General features: G+C 38.4%; 1 protein-coding gene and 1 long non-coding RNA gene across 2 annotated transcripts in view; one reads left to right on the top strand and one right to left on the bottom strand.

The window, feature by feature from the left end:
* LOC132492652 (uncharacterized) overlaps nt 1-20385 on the top strand; it is a 406999-nt gene that overhangs the window by 226466 nt on the left and 160148 nt on the right. The gene's annotated exons all lie outside the window — the stretch shown is intronic.
* LOC132492647 (centrosomal protein of 78 kDa-like) lies at nt 7403-17577 on the bottom strand. Its single transcript, XM_060102374.1, has 3 exons — nt 17485-17577; nt 16243-16415; nt 7403-7745 (listed from the first exon to the last, which is right to left on the bottom strand). The coding sequence occupies exons 1-3, from the start codon at nt 17564-17566 to the stop codon at nt 7659-7661; spliced, it is 342 nt and encodes a 113-aa protein (XP_059958357.1). The 5' UTR covers nt 17567-17577; the 3' UTR covers nt 7403-7658.

The raw sequence follows: 20385 nt of genomic DNA, 5'->3' as shown, positions 1-20385 counted from the left end.
AAATAAGATGACACCAGGTCAGGGGACAAATTAAGCAGGTGAAGCTGGTCCTTTATATTCTTTTCCCTTCTGATACACCACTGCTCGTTCATGTCCAGAATATGTTCTGTATCCTCAGTAGACCTACACACACACACACACACACAGAGAGACACGTGTGTAGCACACAAACATGCACGCATGCATGCATGTACACATACATGGAGTCCCCAGTCTCCTCAGTTAAAATTCAGCTTGTAGTAACTAAAGAAAACTTATAATGCCCTATATTTCATAGATTTTTTAAATACTTGCACTTTAATAGAAAACTTTTAATGTCTGAAAATCCCTTCTGTCGAAGGAAGTTATTTCTGATATTGGAGGTTGACAGTTTCACAGAGAAAACTTCAGGAGCACAGAGACATGCCTGACCCTCTCCCCACGCACCATCTGGGGAGAATTCACCAACACAGAGGCTCAATCCCTCTGCTAAGTCAAAATCAAGTATACCAACATCATTATTTCACAGAGAATACCCTACCTCATGTTAGGCATTCATATGTATTTTATTTGTTGAAGAGAGGAAGAAGATATAAAGGAGGGAATCATCCGAAATTACAGAGTACACCATTTAAGTCAATATAGATATTTAAATTTAAGGTAAAATTAAATGATAATTTGAAATTATATGTGGAGTTTTATTTACTAAAGAATATTTTGCAAAGTTCAACTCCTATTTTAACTTATATTTTCAGAGAAGGTATTTGGTCCAAATGAAGAATACCTTCAATTGTTGTTCTTTTATTGCAAGCAAAAAAGGATTTATACTTCTTTTCATAAAATATGGTTGTTTGACAACAGAAGGATAAATATTTTATATTTTTAGAAACAACAGTCAGGCTACTGATATTCTTAATTAGTTTTAATAAATCTGAATGCTTCTTATCATCTACTCTTTAGCTTGTACCTGAGGAGTTGAATACCTCCGGGAAGATATGTGCTCCAGACCCGTAAATATGCAGTTCACAGAGCCCACCACCAGAGGGCAATAAAGAAGTCAAATCTTGAAACCATGGAGTGAAAATAGTGGGAGTTTAAATAAAAGCAACATTTCACAGTATGCTTTTCTGACCAACGTTATATATAATAACTTAATGGATTGTATGTACATGGATTCTGAAAAGTCAGCAGCACACTTCACTGGTCAATTTCTATGATAAGGGGAACGTAATTGGAGTGTAGAAAAACAGTATACTTACATCTTAAAATTCCACCCCTACAGAATCTACTACTCACTATTGAAAAATGGTAAGAAGAATAGCTTTCTGTGTCTCAGTCACCAGTTAACATTTTCAAGAGTAGAATTTATCTTCCTATGATGCTCAAATACACAGGAAAAATGCATATCTAGGACAATGGATAAACTCTATATGACATGTGAAAATAATTCTTCAAATGGAAAAAGTAAAAGATCTACAAAGAACAGTTTTATATGCATTAGTGTGGATATATACATAAAGAGGCTCTAAGAAACATAAAAATCACTTCCAGGAAGTAATTTTAGGTAGAAGAGAATTAACATGGATGAGGAAGAAAAGAGAGCTGGTTTTAAGATAGTTTCATTTACTTGGTTTTTTTGTGTGTTTATTTATTTGTTTTATTTATTTGGTCTTTGGAATATAAGGAAATAGTGGCTTTCACATCCGTATCCCAGTGGAACAAAGGGACTGAGGTCTATACTGGAGCCCAGCCATTGTTTGACTATCTTGTAATAATACTGGTGAAATACAGCCAAATCATTTGAACTACAAGCATCGTCTCTGACAATAATCTTAAGACATCAACATTATAAATTAAAGAAAGGAAAGAGAGAATACTGTTTTCTTTAGAGAGAAAATACAGATTCTGGATCAAATCAATAATGTTAGCAAACCTCATGGGTATAAAATATTCTGCTGCCTATCATTTAGATCATGCCTCTAGAAGAGGGAAACTGGGTGATAATTTCCCCAGATTTTATATTTAATTCAAATATTTTAGGTAAGAGGCATCTCTAGTAAAACAATGTATCATTGATTTTTTCCAATAGGATAGCTCACAGGAGTTCCTCTTTCCTTCTCAAATACATATGGGGAAATGGAGGTGGGTGTGGGTTAGAGGAACTATCTAAATAGAGCATAGTAATCAACAGTTTGTTTTTTAAAAATAGAAATTTCTATTTAAATTGTTTCCAGAGACACGAACACACAGAGACAATTCCATGTGACAACAGTGGAAGAGACCAGAGTGATGCAGCTGCAAGTCAAAAAATGCCAACACCAGTGATTGATGGCCACCACCAGAATCTGGTTAAGACAAAGAAGGATCCTCCCCTTGAGGCGTCAGAAAGAACAGGGCCCTCTCAACACTCTGAGTTTGATCTTCTGGCCTCTAGAGCTGTGATAAAATACATTTCTGTTCTTTTAAGTTAACAAGTTTGTGGTATCTTGTTATGTATGGTAGCCCTAGAGATAACAGTATTTGATTCCTGAGATGGCAACTGTATTCTGACTATGTAATGACTATTCCAAGATGATCAACAGACAAAGATAAAGAAAGGCAAAACTGAGACTAAGCCCAGTTCTTTTTATTCCCAGAATAATAAACGATTTTTTAATTAATTTAGATCTCTTTGTCTAACCTCTCTGCTTTTCAAAAGACTATGTGTGACCAATCAAGTATTAATATGTTATACTTTCATTTTAATTCATCTCAAATTATTTCTAATTCCCCTTATGAGTTCTTACTTGACCCATGAATTATTTAGGAATATATTGTTTAATTTCCATTTGTGATTTTCAACAAATTTCTTTCTGTTAACGATTCCTTATTGCATTCTGTTGTCATCTGAGAGCACTCTTTGTATTGTTTGTATCCTTTAAAATGTACTGAAATTTGTTTTATGGCCTAGCATATAGTATATCCATGTGCATTTGAAAAGAATGTATATTCTGATGCTGTTGGGTGGGATGTTTTATAGATGGCTGTTAGGTCTAGTTGACTGATAATGTTGTGCAAGTTTTTTTATTTTCTTGTTGATTTTCTGTCTGTTCTGCTATTGAAAGAAAGGTATTAAAGTATCCAACTATTATTGTAGAACTGTCTGTTTCTCTTTTCCATTGTGTCGATTTTGCTTCATTGTATTTTGAAGTTCTGTTGTTAGGTGCATATAAGTTTATAATTATTATACATTCTAGATGGTATAATCATTTTATGAGTTTAAAATATCTTTGTCTCTAGTAAAAATTTTCGTCTTAAAATATATTTTTTTCTGATATTTTCTTAGCCACTCCAGTTTTGTTGTTGTTGTCTTGGTTTGTTTTGTTGTTACTGTTATGGTATATCTATTCCAACCCTTTTACACTTCACCTATATATTTTCTTGACTCTAAAGTGGGTCACCTTCTTGTTGATGTTACATACATATGTAACTGTATATTACATTCAAAAATTACATATATAATAACAAATTATGGCAGACTTTGAACTGGACCTTTTTTTTTTTTCGGTACGCGGGCCTCTCACTGTTGTGGCCTCTCCCGTTGCGGAGCACAGGCTCCGGACGCGCAGGCTCAGCGGCCATGGCTCACGGGCCTAGCCGCTCCGCGGCATGTGGGATCTTCCCAAACCGGGGCACGAACCTGTGTCCTCTGCATCGGCAGGCGGACTCTCAGCCACTGCACCACCAGGGAAGCCCTGAACTTCACCTTTAAATGAGTATCATTTAGACAGTAGAGCTTCCCTACCAAATGCAAATAACTCACTTGAACTCTCTTTTTTGTAAAGGACAGACCAATTCTTCCAAGGGGAATTCTTGAACTCATTAGATATGTGATATTCATTATAATTAGTTGCATTTAACACCACAGAAAGGACTTGGTCAAAGGCTATTTTACTCTTTTCTTCCTCACTGGATGATTAGCTAGGTTCATTTTTAAATGGAAGATATACTCTAGATATTTAAATGTAGGGGATCTCTTCCTTTCAAATCTCAGAAAGAAAGATGTGCTTCAGCTTCCCTGCAGAAAGCTCTAGTATCTTGCCCCCCTTTTGGAAGAGGAACGAATCCTTCTTTCTCTATTCTTCTTTGTCTTCTTCCCTTCATCAGCAATGAGCCTCTTTATCATTTTTGTCAGCCCAAAGACTAATTTTTCTCTTTCCAGGCCATTCAAAAATGGTACACTAAAAAGTAAACGGAAAGAGCTTTATTTATAAAAATAAAACAGCTATGAAATTGGTTCTTAAAGAGTATAAAACTTTTTTTTTCTTTTTTTTTGCGGTACGCGGGCCTCTCACTGTTGTGGCCTCTCCCGTTGCAGAGCACAGGCTCCGGATGCGCAGGCTCAGTGGCCATGGCTCACCAGCCTAGCCGCTCCGCGGGATCTTCCTGGACCGGGGCACGAACCCGTGTCCCCTGCATTGGCAGGCGGACTCTCAACCACTGCGCCACCAGGGAAGCCCAAAGAGTATAAAACTTTGATCCCTCATTCCAACAAAAAGTCTTGTTAGCATTTAGGGTTCAATGAGAGGCAATACACAAAAATGTTTTGGTGACTCATTTGACATCTTTACTCATAGGTTTGAATTCATAATGGTGAATATCAGACATATTTGTGTTAGGCAATTAAAATTAAATTATATCTAGACGTATTTTAAATTACCACATTAACATTAGCAAGTAATCTTAGAACTCATCTTGAAAGTAAAAGGTACTTTTATACTTTATACTGAAAAAATCAATAAAATGTGCCTTTATGCAGAGAAAATGTAATTATAATACCAATTAATGTTAACTGGTCACTTTTTTATTGAAGTAGAGTTGACATACAATATTATGTTAGTTTCAAGTGTTCAACATAGTGATCCAACATCTAAATACATTTGAATTGGTCACCATGATAAGTCTAGTAACCATATATCACCATACAAAATTATTACAGTATTATTGACTATATTCCTTATGCGGTAGATTGCATCCCCGAGACATTTATTTTATAACTGGAAATTTGTACCACTTAATCCCCTTCACCTATTTCTCTCAGTCCCCTATCCCCCTTCCCCTCTAGTAATCACCAGTTTGCTCTCAGTATCTACAAGTTTGTTTCTCTTTTGTTTTCTTTGTTTTATTTTTTAGATTTCACATATAAGTGAAATCATACAGTATTTGTTCTTCTCTGTCTGACTTATTTCACTTAGCACACCTAGTACTCTAGGTCAATCCATGCTGTTGCAGGTGAAGATATTTCATTCTTTTTTAGGACTAAGTAATATTTCATTATATATATGTGTATATATACACCACATCTTCTTTATCCATTCATCTATTTATGGACACTAGTTTCTTCCATATCTTGGCTATTATAAGTAACGCTCAAATGAACAGAGGGGTGCATACATCCTTTCTTATTAGTGTTTTTGTTTTCTTTGGATAGATACTCATAAGTTGAATTGTTGGATCATATGGTAATTCTATTTTTAACATTTGGGGGAACCTCTGTACTGTTTTCCATAGTGGCTGCACCAATTGACATTCCCCCTAACAGTGCACAAGGGTTCCCTTTTTGGTGATGGCCATTCTGACAGGTGTAAGGTGATATCTCACTGTGGTTTTGATTTGCATTTCCCAGATGATTAGTGATATTGAGCATCTTTTCATGTGTCTTTTGGTCATTTGTATGTATTCCCAAAGCAATGTAACCCCTATCAAAATACCAAAGGCATTTTTCACAGAATTAGAACAAATAATCCTAAAATTTGTATAGAATCATCCAAACAAACAAACAAACAACCTCCAATAACCAAAGCTATATTGAGAAAGGAAAACAAAGCTGGTGGTATGACATGCACTGATCTCAGACTATACTACAAAGCTATAGTAATCAAAACGTTATGGTATTAGCATAACAACAGACACATAGGTCAGTGCAATAGAATAGGGAGCCCAGAAATGAACCCACAGTTATGTGATTAATTAATCTACAACAAAGGAGGCAAGTACATACAATGAAATAAAGACAATAAATGATGTTAGGAAAATTGGACAACTACTTGTAAAAGAGTGACACTGAATTATTTCCTTATACCATACATAAAAATAAATTTAAAATGGATTAAAGACTCACATTTAAGACCTGAAACCATAAAACCCCTAGGAAAAATACATTGACATCGATCTTAGCAATATTTTTTGGGGGTCTATCTCCTCAGGCATGGCCAACAGAAGTAAAATTAAACAAGTGTCATTATATCAAACTGAAAAGCTTTTGCAGAGAGGAGAAAACCATCACAAAATGAAAAGGTAACTTACTGAATGGAAGATTTTTTCAAATGATATATCTGATAAGGAGTTAATATCCAAATTATCTAAAGAAATCATACAATTTAATATCAAAACCCCCCAGATATTCCAATTTAAAAATGGGCAGAGAACCTGAACTGGTTACTTTTTAAAGTGTTTGATGCAGTACTTAGATGCATTCTTTTTTCATTAGCCTTGAATATCAATACTCTTAACATCTCTGTTTATAAATGAAGAAATTAAGGAATGGAGAGATAAATGACTTGTCTAAGGTACAAAGCTTATTACAAAAAAGATTATACTAAACCAGACCTCTGATTCAGATTCCTATACTTTAATCATTATGGCTTACTGCAGAAGATTAGAGACAGAATTTGACATTGAAAGCTTAGATTCCAGTTTTTAATGAGACTTCTTCACCATGCCTTTATGTCTAAGGGAAAAAATTCTGGTCTGTACTGCCATTAATGGTAATACTGCTTTAGAGAATTGTTCTGGAGGGAAAGGATATTATTCAAATTTATTTTTAAAGTTTTTTTTTTTTTGGTTTGACTTTGTTTCTTAATTTTCTCATGCTAGGATGGGAGGGCAAACAAAACCTAAACTAACAATACCAACTATACGTGTGTGTGTGAGTGTGTCTGTACTTGTAAGTATGAAAATACAACTTACAAGAAAAGGCAAGGCCAGAATCTATAAGGCTAAGGGTTTTGACTTTATCTTAGATGCAAGAGAAAGCAATTAAATGAAAAGATAGTTGTGTAGATACTAGGCTGTTCAAGTAGAGCAAAGGAGAAATGGTAGTGGCTAAGATGGTGGCAATGAAGATGAAGAGAAACATTATATATGTGGTGAGAGAGAGAGAGAGAGATGAGATTCCAGAGGACCTAATGATGCAGTCTATGCAGAAAGTGAAGAAAAGGAAGGAATTGAGGACCATTCCCAGGTTTTTGCATTGAGTTACTTTTTTTTTTTTTTTTGCTATATGCGGGCCTCTCACTGTTGTGGCCTCTCCCGCTGCGGAGCACAGGCTCCGGATGCGCAGGCCCAGCGGCCATGGCTCACGGGCCCAACCGCTCCGCGGCATGTGGGATCTTCCTGGACCGGGGCACGAATCCGTGTCCCCTGCATCAGCAGGCGGACTCTCAACCACTGCGCCACCAGGGAAGCCCTGAGTTACTTTTTGTGTGAATCATGGCACCATTCACTGAGCAAGAAAAGATTTGCAGGATGGGACAGTTTGGAAGAAGGAATAATTGAAGTTTCATTTTAGACATCTTAGCTGTAGAGACGTCAAGCAGTGTTCCTCATATTTCTCCAATGAAAAGAATCACCTGGGGATCTTATTGCACATATGGATTATCACCTTTTCTGCTAGAACTTCTGGTTTGGTAGTCTGAGTTGAACACAAAGTACTGGATTTTCTCACACTGCAGAAGAAAAAAAAACACACTGAAGGAGGTGGGAAAGAGCTAACCTAAGTAACTTTGGAAAATAGTATTTTAATATACTGTAATTAACCATGCACAATATATACTGAAAAGCTAAAGACAAAAAGAAATGTACACAATATTGAACTTGTTAGTAAATTTATTTTTCACACGTGTACAGGTTAATGATTTTTAAATATTTTATGTGTATTCCAGAATTGAGCAAATGAATAAATAGACTGCAAATAATGAGAATCAGGTTTCTAATTGTTAAAGAAAAGAGCTACAAACAAGGAAAGGGTAAGGGAGGCTAGAATAAACCCTGTGGTGTTGGATTGGAATCAAGGTATCAATTTGAATTCACATATCAATTTGAAGTTATATATATATATATGTAGATAGACACATGATAGATAATGTGTGTATATACACACACAGCCAGATAGATAATATGAAAATAGAGATACTTGTATATTTTTATGTATTCGTATATATATATTTTTAGCTCTCTCTGCTGAAAACACAATGAAGTAGCTTGGATAGCGATAAATCCACCTCATACCAAGATTCTGGTTTCTGAATACCATTATTAATGCAAGAAACAAGAACTCCATGGAGAAATGACTGATTCAAGGCTGAGACAGAGGAAAGTAAAAGATGGGTCTGGAGCATTTTGTGGTGTCAGAAAGTAAGATATTACTCCAAAAATTGTATGGCCATGTAGGAAAAATATAGGAGACAGCTGGAAGGAGTACCAGTGACCAAATATGGAACACTTAGAGAAACAAAACTATTAATGATAGTAATAAATTTTAACCCGTAGAATAAAATAAATATCCACAAGTTCACACTGATGTATGTATATATATAAACAAATAACCAGATAAATACATAAATGAAGAAGAAGAACAGCTCTTTCTTGTACTCAAATTATAGTTAATAAATGTAGAGGGAATGATGGGAATAGAAAATGAACAATCATCAAACACCACAGTAATGGGTGGAGTCAAAAATTATTGATGGATGCTAAAATTAGTATGGGAAAATTAAACAAGAAGCAGAATATTTGAACAATCTCAAATAATTACAAAGGGAAAAATAGTGATTTTGCAGCTATCATTATAACTAAGTCATCAACGTTGGCATCCCCAGTAGTGAGACATACAGATTTGTCTGCACCTCTAATATGTACTGAAAATGGCATATCTCTCCTGAAGTGTTCCTGTCAAGAAATACATATCCTCAGTCTAACGATGAGAAAATATCAAACAAACCCTATTTGAGAAAAATTCTACAAAATGACTGGCTAGGATTTTCCATTAGTTCAAGGTCATAACAGACAAAAAAAGACTGAGGAACTATCCTAGATTAGAGAAGAATGGGGAGATATGACAAGCAAATGCAATAAGGGATCCTAGATTTGAATCTGGACCACAAGACAATAGGCAATATTTGAATACGAGTCTATAAATCGTTAGTAGCATTGTGACAATGTAAACTTCCTGCTTTCAATAATTATACTCTAGTAATATAAAACGTTAACATTTGGGGAAGCTGAGTAAAGGGTATATGGGAACTCATACTGCTATGTTCGAAGTTTTTTGATAAATAAGATTTGATAACACAGTTTTATAAAACCTTCGTTTGGACATTTCTGAACCTTTTTTGTTTCCTTATGGAAGAAAGCTGCTTGTTTAGGGTTAATACTAATTCAGTGGGGGTAAGATTTACACAGGACCAACCCTAACAATAATAGTGTGTGGCACAGGAAACAACTTTGAATGGCCATTTCAAGGAACAATATACTTAAGTGTATACAATGAGTAAAATGGATGAACTACACAAATTAATGAGTTGAAAAACCATAGAATCATAGAATTTTCTCACTGTAAAGGCTCTTACTTTCATAACTTTTCAGAACTTTTCCGTTCCTATGGGTAAATACCAAAGAGCAGGATTACTAGATCACTGTATGGTAAAAGTTCGTTTATTTTGTAAGAAACTGCCAAGTATCCCACTAGCCACAAATGAGAATTCCAATTGTTCTGCATCATCACCAACTTCGGTATTTCAGTTTTGGGATTTTAGCCATTTAAATAGGTGTGTAGTGGTATCTCATTATTGTTCTAATTCAAAATTCACTGATGACATGGAATGTGTAGCATCTTTTCATATGCTTATTTGCCATGTGTCTATTTTCTTTGTTTAACCATAGTAGTTTTGTTGTTTTTTTTTTAACCAAGGCCTGCTAACTCTTGTCCTCCTGTGTCTATTTATGTTGTCGTTTTTCTTTCTTTCTTCTTTTTTTGAACTTTTGATCATTTAGTCTTTTTCCTGGTTATGTCCAATTATTTTTTATACTAAAATTGGGCTTAACTTATTTTAGGAAACTATAAAGATACCTCCACATTCTGGATGTTGTTATCTTTCTCTTGAAAAGATTTACTTTGGCCCATGGCAGACAGTTACTATAGGGACTGGTAACCTTAGTCCATTCTCAGTTTGAGCTCATTCAAAGCCATTTTTCAGTCTGTGTGAAGGTTGGTCTATTTCTGTCTTGTCCTTCCCTACGGGTGTTGCCCTTTGGGATTACCATGTGAAAGTTTGGATTCTCCCTATTCCCAACTACCCTTGTATTTGTTACGCTTTAAATGTAATGGTTCCCACAGCCCTGTGAGACTAAAGATACACTTAGCTTGTCATTCCATTAGTTGTTGCCTTTAGCTTGAGCTGTTGCCCTTTGGCTTCTGTGGTTAGAGTCTTTTGAACTCCTTGGCTTTTCAGTTCCTAGGCTGTAAGATTTGAATCAGCAAATGCCCAAACGAGAAAAGCTGCACCAAATGTTAAGCTTGCGTCTGTGTTTCCCTTCTCTCCACAACTTGGCCCACATGTCTTGGTGTCTCTCTAACATTCAGATGCCAGTGAACAGATGTTTTCTTACTTTGTCCAGCTTTTCTAAAATTTCTGTAGACTTCACCCGATCTTATGTTATTACTGAACTATCATCTCAATTACCCCTAGGAAGAAAATTTACAATTTTATATTTTTTATTTTCTATATTACCTCAGTTTCTGTAGAGACCTTTTACCTCACTGTTCGGTCTAGTTCCTGTGTTAGCAGTAAGATGGAGATAAGGTGGAGGCTAAGAATACTGGGGGGAAATCACTGATGAATGATATGTCTCATTCTTTTTGTTTTTCCTCTCCTTATTTATTACTCTGGCAGCCTACACCTGCCTTTCTTCATTTGACCCAGTTGCCCAAATAAGAAACCCACTCTGGTAAAGACCTGACTTTACTCTCATAAATGTCTGCATGTTAGGATTAGCTAGATGATGAACACCATGCCAGAGTTCTTTGTGTGAGACTTTTGCAGACTTTTGTTAGCCCTTTAGTTTGCCTCTTGCCAACGCTGCTCAGATTGTTGAGGTTTTCTAAGATTCTGTAGGTCAAACCTCTCTACCTGCATACCAGATGAGCCCTTCTCTCTTTCCCGACCTCACTTGTGGGAGGTTAGCCCTCGGTTCTTCTTTTTCCCCATCCAATCATAATTGTTCATGAATTCCAAAAGGCCCTCAAAGTATCTGTCGTCCCTTTCTCTCTTCTCTTTTCTATCAACACTGGTAAATATTAACCATATATTTGCATACCTCTTTCTTACTTACAGTGGAATATTGGAAGGCTCGATCATTAAGTGTGAGTCCCACCAAACTAGGACTCATACAACACTCTCCTCCAGGCCAAAACTTTTGATATCCACTGGGTTTTTCTTATACTATCTTATATGGAGCTAAATTTGTAATGATTTAGTTAATTCCTGAGTTATGTGACAATAAGAAATCAGTCAAATTAGCACTACAGAAGTGCAGCTTAGACCTAGGGACCAGAAACAAGGACCACAAAAACCTGTTAACCAATAAGTTTCACTTGTACTTCATGTTTAACAACTGCTGAGGGTGAATGGGAAGTGAGGGAAAAAGAGTTTAACTTCATATCACAGAAACTTGCGCTAAAATGAAGAGGAAAATGACCCAGTTCCTGGTTCAAGTCACTGTAATCTGCTTCAATAAATAATAACAGCACACAAGGAAAACAAACACTATATGATAGGAACAATGGATAATTAAATACCAGATCAGGGAGGACAGATTACACTTGCTATGGGATTTCATTAAAGAAGGATTCCAAAAAGTACTGGCTTCTTCTGAGAAGACTTCTCAGAACAGGTAGCATTTAAACTGAGTCTTGGACAAATATATAGAGGGGAGGGAACAGGCCTTCCGGGCAGGGAACAGGCACAGTGTCAGGAATGGCACAAAGGGCTTATGGAATAGGGGACAAAACTGGCTGAACACAGGAGTGCTACGTGTTGGGGAATATGGGGGAAGGCTGGCTGAGGTTGGTTAAATGAAACATAATTAGACGGAAGAGAAAGTAGGTGGAAAGACACATGGAAGACTGTGGAAAGCCCCTGAAGATGGAGGTCAGCATAATAATATGAAGAACTCAGTGGTACTTTGACACTGTATGAATGTCTAGGTTTAAAAAATCAGGAAAACACAATAAAACAATAAACTACTGATATAATGATATGTACCCAGAGGCCAGATACCAAAGAATACACACTGTGTCTTTCCATGTATGTCATATATGGTGATAGAGGTCAGCTTAGGTGTTGCCCTGGGAGAGTATGGAACAGAAAGAAGTAACAGAGAACCGTGTAGGGTGTTAGAAATATTTTATAATATCTTGATCTGGTGTTGCATACATGGGTGCATAGAGATGTAAAAATTCAGTTATTAGCAATGCAGTTAACCTACTAGATTTTTTTTTAATGTATGCATACATTAAAAAAAATCTAGTAGGTTAATTAGGCTGTCAGTTGTGTGAAGTAAATTTTGGTCAAGGAATAGCCAAGGTAGTAATGCAGTAATAAGTTATAAATGTACTCACTGTGCTCTAGAATGTCACAATTGGAATACAAGAAACATGTGTAAGAAAAAAGACAAATATTCAACATTGATGGTTGGATGAGCTGAATAAGTTAGATCACTCTACTTTCAATTTAAGAACTTGGCCAGTGTTTGGATACCTCTGAACAAAGAAAAAAAAGAAATACAATTTTTATTATGCATATGCTATGTATCAATCCCTGACGTATATTTTGACACATATAAACATGGGAAATATTACACCTTGTAACTGAGACAATGAAGATGAGTGAGGTAGCTGGTTTTGACACTAGAGGCGGAGAAAACCATCAGCTCATAATCGTAAGAAGTCTGAAGCCGGAGGAAAAGAATCAAGAGAAAATAGTGGTAAGTGCCAGGAGCGTCTGGAAACTACAGCAGAGATGAAGACTCCAGGACTGTTGAGCTTTCTAAGAGTCCCAATAACTCAGGTAAAAACAGAGGGCTTAAAACTGAATCCTGGGGATATATGTATGCATATAGCTGATTCACTTTGTTATACAGCAGAAACTAACACAACACTGTAAAGCAATTAAACTCCAATAAAGATGTAAAAAAAAAAACCTGACTCCTGCAAAGTAACAATCGTTACGACAAACAGTAAAGAATTATAAGAAAAATAATCACATGCCTGTCCCAACAGAGAAATACCCTAAGCTCCATCTCACCATTTCTCCGATTGGCCTTTCACAAAATACAGTCCCATCAGCTGAATATAGGTTTGTCAAGTAACTGTGAGTAAGACTGAATTAAACAAAAATAAATCAATTCCTTCCTCCAAAACTTTTCAGAGTATGTAATGTAACGAAGTGAAACTTGAATTTCATGTCGGGATGTAGAGTACAGCTCTTCCCAAATGCTTCTGTCTTGTAACTACATTAACATCATCTAAAACCAGTGTTCTGCAGGACAGAGATTGTGAAACGCTGCTCTCATCATGTAAGATATCAAGTCTTTCTGAAAATCCATTCTTCCTTCTGCCCTTTCTCGTGTTGTCCCTGTCACCTGGAATGTCTGTCCTAAGCTCCATCTGCCAAAACCCTACCCATTTTTAGGATCCAAGAGATAATAAAAGGCTTACATTACTGAAAGGCAGAGAAAGAAATCCCTTCCTAGGGATCTACATTTCCTTACTAGGGAAAAGAAAAATTGTAAAGTATACCACAGTGACCTTAAGTCTATGAATGTAACTATGTTGTGTTACTTTGAGTTCTGTAAAAGTCAATGTGCTACAATATACATGGATATGAATGTTTGATCTCTTACAAGTAGAACTTGCTGATAACTTTCATCATGAGCAAGGTTAATGATTAAGGGAGCCATTGTATTTGGCTCAGCCCTTATAACTAGGGAATATTAAAATTGGAAAGGTCCCTAGATATTAGCGAATCTATCCACCTCATATTCTAAGTAAGGAAACTGAGACCTTCATAGATTGGATATTTATATTAACAAAGGAAAAGGATATAAGATTGGCAGAACTACCTTTTAGATTAAGAATTTTGAGATTTTTATAGACTACTAGGACATAATGTCCACTGATATTGAGACAATGTGTTTCTTAGTCATCATTTCCTATTGCACTGACCAAGCGAGGTGGCAGTCAGTAGTTGTACAAAGGGAAAACGAAAACTTGAGAAACTCCCAATTTATACACACAGGGAAATTCATCATTCATGTTACTTAAGCTAACTGGATGCAGTTTATCAGCTACATTGAGGAATGGTGAAGTGAAGTGTCTATACAATTAACATGTTAGTTTGAGTCATGACCCCCCTGTTGTTCAAGTGAGTTAACGGTTAGCACTCAACTAGGCACTTAAGAGTCCACTATAAATCTGGACTAAACGTTTACTTGTGGCGTCTTTATTCTTCTTTGGTGCCCTTAGGCAGAATTAGCCCTCTTATGTTTTGATAAATTCAAGTATTAAACAGGGCTAAGGTTTCACAAGTTCTTTGGCCTAAACATGGGGGTAAGGGAGACCAATGAGCTGCAGTACTTCTAGATTTAAGAATGGTCAGATTGAGGAAGAAGAGTCTTATGCCAGAGGTGAAAGAAGACTGATTATAATTACCTATTTTTAAAAATTCCAACACTTTTCAATGTTCTAAAGTGACCAAGAAGTACATGGGTATGCTAGGAAGTAACGGAGTCAAGCAAGAATATTCTGTAAGAGTTTGTGGATGGCAAAGAAGAGGAGAGGAAGATAGAGACAATCCTAGAAAAGGTTTTGGTTGGCCATAATAATGAAGTCAGAAGGAGAAGAAGAAGAAGAAGAAGAATGACACATGCAATGGGAAAGAGAAAGCAAGAATAGGGAAGCAAAAGGGAGAGTAGAAAAATGAGACAAATTTGGAGAAAGAAATGAGGAAGAAAACTGGGTGAAAGAAGGAAGCACTGATGGTAGACCACTTGACACTCAAACATTAACACGATGTACATTTAAGATGTGCCATCAATGGCCATGGTCATTACCCTCAAATAGTTTATAGTATGTGTTTCAGAGACATTTATAAATTGAAAATGCCATTAAAATAAGTGCCAGGGTATAAGTATTCATGGAATTGTATGGGAGAATAAAAAGTCCCCCGTCAAAGAGCCTTCTGAGACATCAGAAAAAAAGGAAAAACCTAAAAAGCATAAGACTCTTCCTATTTTCATTTCCAGTGATACATCCCAATCTTGATGATCAATCAGCGATTTAAATATCAACTATAAACCCAGTATTTTATGAGCTGCTATGCAGTACACTATACTAGAGCAATAGAACAGAGAGGACCTCAAACCCTCTGTTCCCTCAAATTGAAAGGCACGCTTCCTGACCCCTCCAGACCACTACTGGACACAGGGAACACACACTAATGTTTCAGGACCCCAACCAGCAGTCACCTGCTTTGTGATTACTTCCATGACACACCCCCACTAACACCACTGACTTTCCTGCTCCTACGGGACATGACACATATTTCCTATTTTAACACATACCACAGTGCATTATGATTGCAGGTAGATGTTCTAACAACTTAAAAGAGAATGATGACTTTTTTCTCTTTACATCTTGTTATTTCCCTACTCATAATATTTCTTGAAGAGAAACCATAAAAATATAAACAAACACAAAAAAACAGATAATATACAAAATGTGTGCTTTGCACCTTAACACAAACTTAAGTAAAATTAGTTCTGACAGTATCCGGCATGACAAACTTCCATGGTACAAATGAGAATGGACCAAGGTTTGAGCAGGTACAGGAGACAATCCAGGCGTGAACACCACCAAGGAAAGGTAGACAGGAAGTAACATGGTGTATAGGAAATCACGAGACCAGTCTGATGGGAAGAGACTTAAACAAGACTAAAATTCACTTTCTAAACCTCCATCTCCAATTGGACAATTCACAAGACACAGGTGCACCAAAGTGGCCAAATATTCAATCCCTTTAAAGGGGAGGAACAGTTTAAAATTTTATAAATTTAGTTTGCCCAAAAGCAACTGTCAAATGTTGGCAGGACACAATGAAGGCTTACCTTTGTTAACATAGTTAAGTCTCTCTCTCTCACAACTAGACCACTTGGCTCCACGTTCCTTAGCGCACCTGACGCACTTACACAGCATTGATGAGCTTTACACAACTGGAAGGTCACATCTTTATTTCTTATTGCAGGAACACAACATCTGGAAACTTTATTTCTATCAGAAGCTAAAGCAAAATTATTGTAAAATGAGTCATTTAAACCATACATTTTATCACCTTTAAAAAGCATCTGCTCTGTGCTAAGGATTAGAAATGACTCCTGTCCTTAAAGCCTCATTAAGGAGGAAGATCTATAAAGTCAAAATTTCAATCACATGAGATAAAGCACAGAAGTGCCTATGGAGGCCAAAAGTTATATCTAAGTGACGGCTTCATGATAACCCTGGAGTACCATCTAGAAAGATGAGGCTATGCAGAGTTGGAGTAGGAGGTCCATTAACTGCACAGGGAGCACCTGTGCAAATACACTCAAGCCTGACACCTGCTGGGCACTGTAAATACTGCAGGTGGGGATGACTAAAGACCAGCGGTCCAAGTGTGAGAAGAGACAGAAATAAAAATAGAGATGTTGGCCCAAGCAAGCCTGGGAGAGAGCATGGCTTGTATCCCACAAGTGATGAGGCCTGGGGCTACCACTGGCTGAGTAAGGGTGCCTCCGCTGATTAGAAAAAGGCGCCCCGCAGCTGAAGGACCAATTAGATAAAGAGAGTGATCACAAAAAGCTCCCCTTCCTCAGGGCCAAAGAGCCCCAGGAGGCTTGGCAAAGCACAGTTCAGACTACAGGCCTCTGTGCAGAGCACACGCTGGGCGGCTAGTATGCACTAACTCTGTGTGGGCAAGCCATTAGCAGCATTCTTTTAGGCATATCTTGTCATGTTAGAAGATCACTCAACCCGAGTAGGCAGATGAACTCAGAGGAACTGAGACCAGGGGCCGCGAAACCACCCAGGAGTTTCTACCATAGTCGGGGCAAAATGTAATGTGGATGAAGAAGCAAATTTAGGAGGAGGCCAAAATTTACAAGCTAGACCCACTGGATGAAAGTCATAAAGAAAGTTCAGTGAAGGAATTCTGAAGAGAATGGGCTCTGCATTTTTCTTACAATCAATGTAAAATATTAGGCAAAATTAAGTACAGTGGCTTTTAAGGTCCCTTCCAGCTCTAATTTCTTTTGATTTCTAACTTATTACTCTCGTTAAGTAAAGTCCCTTCAGAGGTACAGAACAGTGCCTACCCCTGAATGGGATGCAAAGAATAGTCTGACTTCTCTTCACCAGGGAATGAGTTGAACTGTCCTTGCAGAAGAGGTAACACATGGTGAGAACCCCAGATCCTAGAAAAGGGCCAGGCACACGATAAGTATTCAGCTTTTTGAAAACAAATGAACAATCATTTCCTCTCCTAGATCTTCACACCCTTTCTCTGCTGGCTGCTTTCTTTCAGCTTATAAACTTCCTCAGTATACCCACTTAAAAAGCCCTCAGACCTATGATTCTTTGGATCTTCTTGTGGGTAACCTAAGTCTCTCCCATGCCTTCAAACACCTCTCCTCCCCAAAAGCCCAGATCTGAACCTTGGGCCCAGACCTGTCTACCAGGCCCCTCTAAAGCACTGAAGATGAAGTAAGATCCTCTCCCCACCCCCAATACCTTCCTACTGTGCTCTGTATCTCTCAAAAAGATGCAGCTGTAAACTGTCACCCACGCTTGCTGCCCTCCCTTTTCTAACTGGTCACCAGGCCCCACTCATTCTCTCTCAGATCTGCAAAATCCAGTCCAACCTTTTATAACTTAAGTGGAAACCTTCGATTACAATTCACCCTGCACCCAATCAAGTGCCTTGCACATGGAGGTCCAAGTGAGTCTCTAAACCAGAAGTCCATCTCACTGTTCTTTAGGGTTTCCCACAGCCTTCAGGATAAACATCTAAACTTCTGACAGGACAAACAAGGCCCCGTTCTGTTGGGCCCCACTAGGTTTCCAGTATCAACTCTCATTTCTTTCCCAAACCCTGAGTTCTAGTCCTATACCTTAGTTTTGCCATATTTTCTTATATTTCTCAAACTTTGACACACACTGCTCCCTCCTGCCACCCCAGGAGCTTCTACATATCCTTAGAAAGGATGGCACCTCCTCCAAGAAGCCTACCCTGAACTTTCCCTTCCAAGATTCTGTGCTCTGCAAAGGGGAAAGGTTGGGGGGGGGGTAGGGATACATTAGGAGTTTGGGATTAACACAGACACAAGACTCTGTATAAAACAGATAATCCACAAGGACCTACTGCACAGCACAGGGAACTCTACTCCATAGCCTGGAACAAACTGTACGGGAAAAGGATCTGAAAAGGAATGGATACATGAATAACTAAACCACTTTGCTGTACACCTGAAACTAACACAACATTGTACATCAACTAACCTCCAATATAAAATAATAATTAAATTTAAAAAAAGATTCTGTGCTCTGTAGCACCAGAACTCACTTCTTCCAGAGCACTGACTACCGTGCTTGTGTCTACCTGCCGCCCAGTAGAAGGGGAGATTACCTAGGGCGGAAGCATCGTCTCCAGCAGCCCTTGGTTCTGACAACTCATTCAAGTGCCAGGATACTTGACACACATAGCCTGCTTAATTAATTCTAAGAACCCACAGAAAGAGTGGTTATTAATGTCATTTTACAAGTGTGGGGATTGCAGTTCAAAAGTAACCTGCCCAGGCCACAGACAGCATAAGCCCTGGAATTCAAATCCTAAGCTGCCTTCACACCAGTGCCCTTTCCACTATATGATACGACTACTGAAAAACAGAATTTTTTTTCCTGAGCCCTGTTTTAATGGAAAGGAAATGAAGCTGGGATATACCAGTTTCCTAATCGCTTTGGCGTGTACCAGGCAAAGTCGTTCAACAGACCAGGTAATATCTGTGGAACAATTAACGATGCTCCAAACTGTCCTAAGTGTCCTACATTGTAGGGTCTACAAGCATTAACACAGTGAGAACTTGTAACCTCCAGAGAGAGTGAGTCCTGTTCAGCCCATGCTACAGATGAGAACACTGAGACCTAGAAGCCTTAGAGCACTCGGCCGAGGTCACCGAGCCGGCAGGAGTCCTAGGCCGCACGCCCCATCTAGCGCACGCACTCTCGGGCACTGGGCACCGGTTCTAGTGCCCACCCTCCACCTTGCACCATCTAAAACTCCGCTTCGCAGCGCCCACACGAGGGGCCCTGGAAGCGGGAAGTACAAAGCTGTCTCAGCTGTCTCAAACAGATGAACCAGTTTGCAGGGCAGAAGTTGAGACACAGATGTAGAGAACAAACGTATGGACACCAAGGGAGGAAAGCCGCAGGGGGGTGGGGATGGTGGTGTGCTGAACTGGGCGACTCGGATTGACGTGTATACACTGATGTGTATAAAATTGATGACTAATAAGAACATGCTGTATAAAAAAATAAAATAAAATTCAAAAATCAAAAAAAAAAGAATACTGTCTACTGTCCTCCGCACCCCCTGGAACACTCACTGTAAATATCCAGGAGGTGCTTGCAGAATGAATGAATCAATGAACAAACAAGCTCACTCATTTCAAACGTGCAGTCACATGCGAAATCTGACCTTCTGAGAAGTTAAGCTTCTGGAAGGAGCCCATTTTCTTAATGTATTCAGCATCGAGTCATCACAAAATATGAACTCTTATAAAGTACTGGCCCCTCACTTCCCATGAGAAAGCAAAATTCCTCAGCAGGGAAATGGGAGGGTAGCAGACATTACCCGCAAAGCTTTAGGAAGGCTGCGGCTCGCTGAGCACGTCACTAGGGCCCCTGACCGCCTGCCTGGTAGTAGGACAGACACACCAGGAACGGCTGCTGACCGGCAGAAAGAGCGCCCGGCCAGGCACGCAGCACACCCCGCACCCTGCCAAGCGAGGTCCGGCCAGCAAGGGAAAGACGCTCTCCACTGCAGAACCGCCCACCACTAGAAAGCCAGGTCCTGCCAGGGCCTGGACACACGAGGCCTTCCTTACAAGGGTTACACATCTGTGGCCTCGCTCTGCCTCGAATAAAAGACAGTGACGGGGACAACGTGACCATCTCCAGAGGAACTTTCAACTTCGTTTCAAGTGCCTGGGTGCTGGGTC

Source organism: Mesoplodon densirostris, chromosome 6 (assembly GCF_025265405.1).
Source record: "Mesoplodon densirostris isolate mMesDen1 chromosome 6, mMesDen1 primary haplotype, whole genome shotgun sequence".
Taxonomy (NCBI): Eukaryota; Metazoa; Chordata; class Mammalia; order Artiodactyla; family Ziphiidae; genus Mesoplodon; species Mesoplodon densirostris.
The sequence above is the reverse complement of the archived record's forward strand: the minus strand, read 5'-3'. Positions and strand labels throughout refer to the sequence as shown.